The sequence below is a fragment of the Sycon ciliatum genome, chromosome 2, assembly GCF_964019385.1.
Source record: "Sycon ciliatum chromosome 2, ocSycCili1.1, whole genome shotgun sequence".
Taxonomy (NCBI): domain Eukaryota; kingdom Metazoa; phylum Porifera; class Calcarea; order Leucosolenida; family Sycettidae; genus Sycon; species Sycon ciliatum.
The window spans coordinates 3971977-3978254 of NC_088644.1; the positions used below are offsets into that span (position 1 = coordinate 3971977).

General features: G+C 46.1%; 2 protein-coding genes across 4 annotated transcripts in view; one reads left to right on the plus strand and one right to left on the minus strand.

Moving 5' to 3' along the window:
* The window catches only part of LOC135808303 (gamma-tubulin complex component 3-like), a 29813-nt gene extending 26188 nt beyond the window's left edge, over positions 1 to 3625 (plus strand). For all 3 annotated transcript variants that reach the window (XM_065321472.1, XM_065321473.1, XM_065321474.1), the window contains 4 exons: positions 771 to 902; positions 1294 to 1434; positions 1721 to 1840; positions 2823 to 3625. In XM_065321472.1, the coding sequence (XP_065177544.1) occupies positions 771 to 902; positions 1294 to 1434; positions 1721 to 1840; positions 2823 to 2996 (567 nt within the window). In that variant the 3' untranslated portion in view covers positions 2997 to 3625. The remainder of the gene's footprint in view (positions 1 to 770; positions 903 to 1293; positions 1435 to 1720; positions 1841 to 2822) is intronic.
* Positions 3626 to 4405: 780 nt separating this feature from the next.
* LOC135808304 (histone H2A.V) lies at positions 4406 to 6175 on the minus strand. Its single transcript, XM_065321475.1, has 5 exons — positions 6026 to 6175; positions 5756 to 5837; positions 5537 to 5643; positions 5235 to 5364; positions 4406 to 4979 (listed from the first exon to the last, which is right to left on the minus strand). The coding sequence occupies exons 1-5, from the start codon at positions 6026 to 6028 to the stop codon at positions 4915 to 4917; spliced, it is 387 nt and encodes a 128-aa protein (XP_065177547.1). The 5' UTR covers positions 6029 to 6175; the 3' UTR covers positions 4406 to 4914.
* Between the last annotated feature and the right edge of the window lie 103 nt (positions 6176 to 6278).

A 6278-nucleotide genomic window follows, 5' to 3' on the forward strand; every position in this document is an offset into this window, starting at 1 on the left:
GTGTGTAGTGTCTGTAGTTCCTTGACATACTGATTCAAGTTGTTTATTGTACAATAAGCTGGGCTTGCAGTAACAAATGAATCCCTCACATCGATGGGCTTCCTGCTGCGGACAAGTAACTGACCAGCTGCCAGCGCATGTGCCTGTTGTACAGTCATGTACCTTAAAGTACCCTAATTGGAAAAGGAAGTTTGTCGAGTATTGTTGTTCCTTGCCAGTGCTTCTACGATATAGTGCACAAAAAACGTGTATTTGTGTACTCGTATTACTAACTGTTATTAGACTAAGTATTAGTTTGTATGAACTCTTGCCCCTAATGGCCATATGAGACTCAGTGTTCTAGCCAGGTCAAAATAGTAGGGGGCGGGCATGGGAAAAAGTTACCCCATGACCCATTTTTTCCATTGTCCAAAATTGTGTTGCCATGCAAAATGTAACATACGGGGTGAACCCCTCACAAATGTGCCTTTATGAACCCTCTAGTAGTGACTATCGACTGTATTTTCGTTGAATGGCGTGAAAAAACACAAAAATCGGAAAATGAGTAGGGGGCGGCACTTTTTCACAGGGGGGGGGGCGCGCAAACGGAGTAGGGGGGCGCTGCGCCCCCCCCCCCCCCCCCCCCTACCCCCCTTTGGCTAGAACCCTGGAGACTCGCAATGTCTAAAACGCCGTGCATGTTGGGATCCATCGTTGCATGCTTCGTGTTTGCTTGTGTCATTTGAACGTGTTGCCCATTTGCATTGTCCGCACATGTATTTGCTTTTCAGGTGCTAGAGTGTACATGGGCAGAATTGCAGAAGAAAGTAGAGGCGGCCAAGGACTTGGACGAGGTCATTGCCGCTCACAATCGCTTCCTAGACGACGTCACCGTTCGATGCTTGCTCACCGAATCTTCTCAGGTGGGTAGCTATTTTATGCTTGGCTGGTGCTCCTGCACCTGGTGCTGGTGCTGCTTGTGCTGCTGCTGCTGCTGCTTGGCTTGGCTGGGGCTCCTGCTCCTGGTGCTGCTTGTGCTGCTGCTGCTGCTGCTTGGCTTGGCTTGGCTGGGGCTCCTGTTCCTGGTGCTGCTGCTGCTGCTTGGCTTGGTTGCTGCTGCTGGTGCCACACTCCAGCATGCGTTAGTAGATGGCAGCAGTGTGACAACGTCATCGCAGTTGAGGGAAAGACATTTATTCAACGAGTGTATTGTTCTTTTATCGTTACAGGTGTGCACCTTTTGGTCTCGAAGGTTGAACGCGTTTCACAGTATACTTGTGTTGGTGTTTTCTTTCTTGTTTTTTTTTCGGTCAGGACATGCTTACAAAGTTGCGCGCAATCTTTGATGAAGTGGTGCGCTTCCAGAAAATCTTGAGCGACCTCAATGATTCGACTGAAGAGGAGATCCAAGCGCGTCGCTACACGGAGAAGCTGGCGTCACAGAGGTCGAAAAAGGTGTGTTCATAACTCCAATGTTCATGCTCTCTTTCTCCGGATCAATAGAAATAATCAGCACAGAATCCATGTACCGTATTTTGCTGATTGTAGGTCGCACTCGATTATAAGGCGCACCCCCATTTTCTCTGAACTATATTTTTTCAATGTATTCAAGCCATGCTCGATTGTAAGTTGCACCCCCTTTGTTTCATACCAATACTCTTCAAGTTGAATACAGTGGTGATTAGAAACAAATGTTTCCATTCACTTGTGCATTTCTTCTTGGTTTTCGCTTGTGTTTCAGGGCGAGTGGGGTTTGACAGCCATGGATTCTGCAGCGGCTGAGGAGCGGGAGAGGATTTTCTTGTTCAAGACGTTGCCCATGCTGCGCTCTGAGCTGACAGTACGCATGAACTCCTACGAGGTAAATCTCGGCTCTCCATTTCCCTCTGGGTGATGTCTGCTTGGAAATCCAACCTCACGCGTATCTAGTTTCCTCGCAGACAAAAATGCTAGAACACTAAGAAAGAGCGCACACAGTTCAGGTTCTTCAATGCCAACATGTTGACAAGTTTCACAAGTGAACTTTCGCGCCTTCTGTTCAGATTATGTTCCCCTGTTCTTGCCCGTATGTCACCTGAAGAAAAGGCAAGAAGGTTTACTTGTGAAACCTTTCAAAGTGTTGGTGTTGAACCTGAAGTGTGTGCTCTGTCTGTCCGTGGGGATTATGGACCCTGAAACCAACAAATTTGGCAGGTACAACAATACACCTTGAAGCAGCGTAGTATGATGCCATCAGATCCAACCTCTCTCTCTCTCTCTCTCTCTCTCTCTCTCTCTCTCTCTCTCTCTCTCTCTCTCTCCCTCTCCCTCCCTCCCTCTCTCTCTCTCTCTCTCTCTCTCTCTCTCTCTCTCTCTCTCTCTCTCTCTCTCTCTCTCTCTCTCTCTCTCTCTCTCTCTCTCTCTCTCTGTTGTGTATCACTGGCCAATTATCTATGTCAGTCCATAACACACGACAAGAGCTACGGTTGTTGTAGCTTGACTCTGGTCAAGGCTACGAGTAAGATCATTTCAAGTAATGAAGTCGATGATAAGAATAAATTCGGCAGCTCTTTCACCAACCGGAAAGAGCTCTTTGTTTCGGGGAAAAACAGCAGCAACACCATTACGAGCACACTGTAACCAAATATGAATACTACAGAAAAAAGGTGAGTACGGTGCTGGCCCAATTCGGCACTAGCACCCCGAAGAGAAAATACAGCGTACAACAGTACAGTACGCATGGCAGATTTAGGCGCACGATGCGCAAATAAGGAGTTGATTAGATTATTCTCGCGATTCGGGACACTCTCTCTCTGGCTCCCTGAACGCTTATTCTTTCTTACCACTATGTGTGTGTTTGCTAGGACATGGTGAAGGTGTTCCTGTCCTTGTTGTCAAAGCACCCCGACCTGAGTCTGCGATCGCTGAGCTTCCGCCTCAACTTCAGCAACTATTACCCAGTCAAGGTGATGCGAGCGTCTATGGGATTCCGCGGGAGGCCACCAGCCCCCGCTCAGTTCATCTCGCAAACACATTGACAATGACTAGCTTCAACTATCTGCAAGTACCTGCATTCTCGGTTTGTTCTTTTAGTATTTCCACGTTTACTCCTAGAGCATTCTTCTAACCTTTTTATACACTCTCATGTGTTACTTTCTCGCTATTCATGCAGTCTGATATGGTATTTTTATAGCCCAGTTTTTGATGGGCGAGATATGCTCGGCACGTACAATGTAGCTGAGGTCATGAAGCAGGACTACCGTTGAACATCGGAGTACGCCTGCTGCCAATATTGCAATCTGGTTGCATGTATACCAGGTGCACCCCGTAGTACAGCATGTGATCATTTCTTTTTTTTGGCAGTGCCATGTTTTTTTTTTAGTTTAGCCATGGCTGTACGTGCATGTGCGCTTAATTGCAAAATTTGAACATGGCCTCTGTGCCAAGACTTTATAAAATTAACCATCTACTTCAGTACTTCGTTCTCAAAGTATTGAAGAGATCTATGTGTATGTGTGTGATACTAGATCGACTAGTACAGTAAGAGTCGCACTTCCAAGGACGTTTTTTTGACTCGTTTACAAGAGGCCAGGCTAGCTGGGACGTTCTTATCTTCGAGCGTCTGTGTGCCCTTCGCACGAGATTCTTAGAAACGGTGTTGTACTGGATCATATGCACTATGCTGTGTTCTTGGTGAATTGGGCTCCACCTTCTTTGGTGTGCGACTCTACCGTAGGTACTGTATATTCTTGTGCATTGTATGGGTTTTTTCCTGAACTCAGTCAATAAAGCGACATTGCGCCAAAAATACGTATAGAATAAACACCGATGTTGTAGAAAAAACCGAGGCGTTGCCGAGGTTTTTATGGACAGTGTTTATATTCCCATTATTAACACAAGACACAGGTGCTGGGCCCTTGAAAGTTGAAAAGTTACAACCTCTCAAGTGATTCTGCATCTTCTGCACTAACATAATAATTATTATTGCATTGCTAGTATAGTAGAAGCCCACCATGCCCAGTCACGGCCTCCTGCCTAAAATAACACCGGTAGCCTTGAAACCTATCGAGCCCCCACATTCTCACACAGCGCTACAAGACCCACCCTCTCCTGGCTTCTACATGCATGTTGTACGAGTTGTGCCACCCCATCGCTGAATGAAGGAACATAAGACTTTCCTATTGTCACTGATTCAGTCTGAAAAATAAATTGCAGGAATATCATATTTCCAAACACAGATCAAACATCCTCTTTCTTCAATAATCAGGCTGCGTTCAATGGAAGAAATGGGTGGATTCGACACCCACAAGACAGGGAGGAGGGCTCAACTATAACTGGGCCGACCAGGCTCCACACAGCTAGCAGACATGTCCAAACTCCTCATGCACAAGCACTGACCAAACAAGAGAAGCCTTCTCTCCCCCACACAGCAGTGACCAGAGGCAAGTTCACGCTAGTACATGAATATTTATAGGGCCTACTCAATCATAGATATGCAAAATTATGATTGCCACCATGGCATGCGTCCCACCTAAACAAATCATTTTGATAGTTCATAAGTCTTTTTCATGAATATGGGTATAAACCCCAGCTTAACCAGACATACCGGAGGTGTTACATGGGGAGAACTATGACTTTAACAGGCAAAGAAGATGTAGCATGCAACAAATAGCGATGTATAGTCCTAGAAATGATGCAAAACGTTGTATAACTAGTATGTTCAAACAAGTGGGTTGGTGAAAAGGTGATGGCCACAGAATTGATCAAGCGGCAAAGCTGTGCATTGCAGTATGGATGACTGCCTCAGTGAAATGGTGAAGAATAGCCGAGCTGACGAAGGGAGTAGCGAGAGGCTGATATAACCAGAGATCGTGCACGGTTAGTGGGACACGCTCACACACACACACACAGGGCACCACAACAGTAGTAGGGTACGATAACGCTCGTGTGCTACGTCTACTGGGCCTTGCCTGTGGTTCCCTTCTTGGCCATTAAGCTCTTGTGGATGTGAGGAATGACTCCTGAAAACAACACAAACAAAGCAGAATATAATTTGCACAGAGGCAGAATTGAAACGGTGTACACATTTTTGACAACTGGAATAGATTAGAAAAGGGCGCCAAATACGAAGCAGGGCAAGTGGTCCAACGTACATACATGTATAGCAGATGTCCTATCAAACTGGTGGCTGTCATAGGTGATGCTTATCGTATCATGCACAAGCGCGCACAATGACTCACAAGAGGGTTCAGTCATCGACAGAAAATCAAACTTACCACCACCGGCAATCGTGGCCTTGATGAGACTATCGAGCTCTTCATCTCCACGAATAGCCAGCTGCAAGTGGCGTGGTGTGATACGCTTCACTTTCAGATCCTTGGAGGCGTTACCTGCCAATTCCAAAACCTGTAGCCACAGATGCAATACAAAGCCAAGGTACTAGGTCACACAACTGAATATTTGAATTGAACACAGCAACTGAACTGCCACTGGTAACTTACTCGGCATCATTATCATGCTCATGTTGCACAACACAAAATTGCAACAAAAGAATAAACTAAAGTGGACGAAGACTCACCTCAGCAGTGAGGTACTCGAGGATAGCTGCGCTGTACACGGCAGCAGTTGCTCCCACACGGCCATGGCTAGTCGTTCGGCTTTTCAAATGACGATGAATACGTCCGACTGCAAATGCCAACACATGCCCGACAGACAAAAAAATTCAAATAATTGGTACGTACACATGGAGCATGGAGTACCGGTAACGAAAAACGACTAGCAGAAAAAACGAACTCACCAGGGAATTGAAGCCCAGCTCTCGCTGACTGAGAGATCGCCTTAGCCTTGGCCTTGGAGTCCTTTCCAGCTTTTCCACCAGGCTGCACGAAGAAACAGTCCAACCGACACTCTAACTTGTAGTAAACCGATATCCATTTTTTTACTTCTTGGATACTCTCAAACACTACCATCCCCAAAACAGCACGCTCTTTTCATGACTGCAGCTACGGAACACAACGTCGCCTTTCTATTTTATCTACATAATTACTGATCAGTAAGAGTTGCTTACCATGTTTGCAACGGCAAGAGTCAGCAACAAAGCTAAAATCCAAAAACAACCGACGTGAATCGTTCAACAAACGACTGCACCGTGTACGCTTCTTCTACCGATGAAGGCAACAACTAACTTTCTGGCGCGCTTTTTGCTCGATTTGATGGAGAGAAAAAGAACCAATCAGCGACTCGAAAGGTGTATCATGATGACGTCCAGCATCCAGTCTTTTCGCGACTTCTTGACTGAACAGCGTTCTACTTCTAGATCT

Bases quoted from the DNA above. Each gene is read 5' to 3' on its own strand.
- LOC135808304 (XM_065321475.1), bottom strand. The intron at 5,365-5,536 runs GTGAGTCTTCGT...CTGTGGCTACAG, and splicing joins TCGAGTACCTCACTGCTGAG to GTTTTGGAATTGGCAGGTAA. The intron at 4,980-5,234 runs GTAAGTTTGATT...TGTTGTTTTCAG, and splicing joins GGCCACGATTGCCGGTGGTG to GAGTCATTCCTCACATCCAC.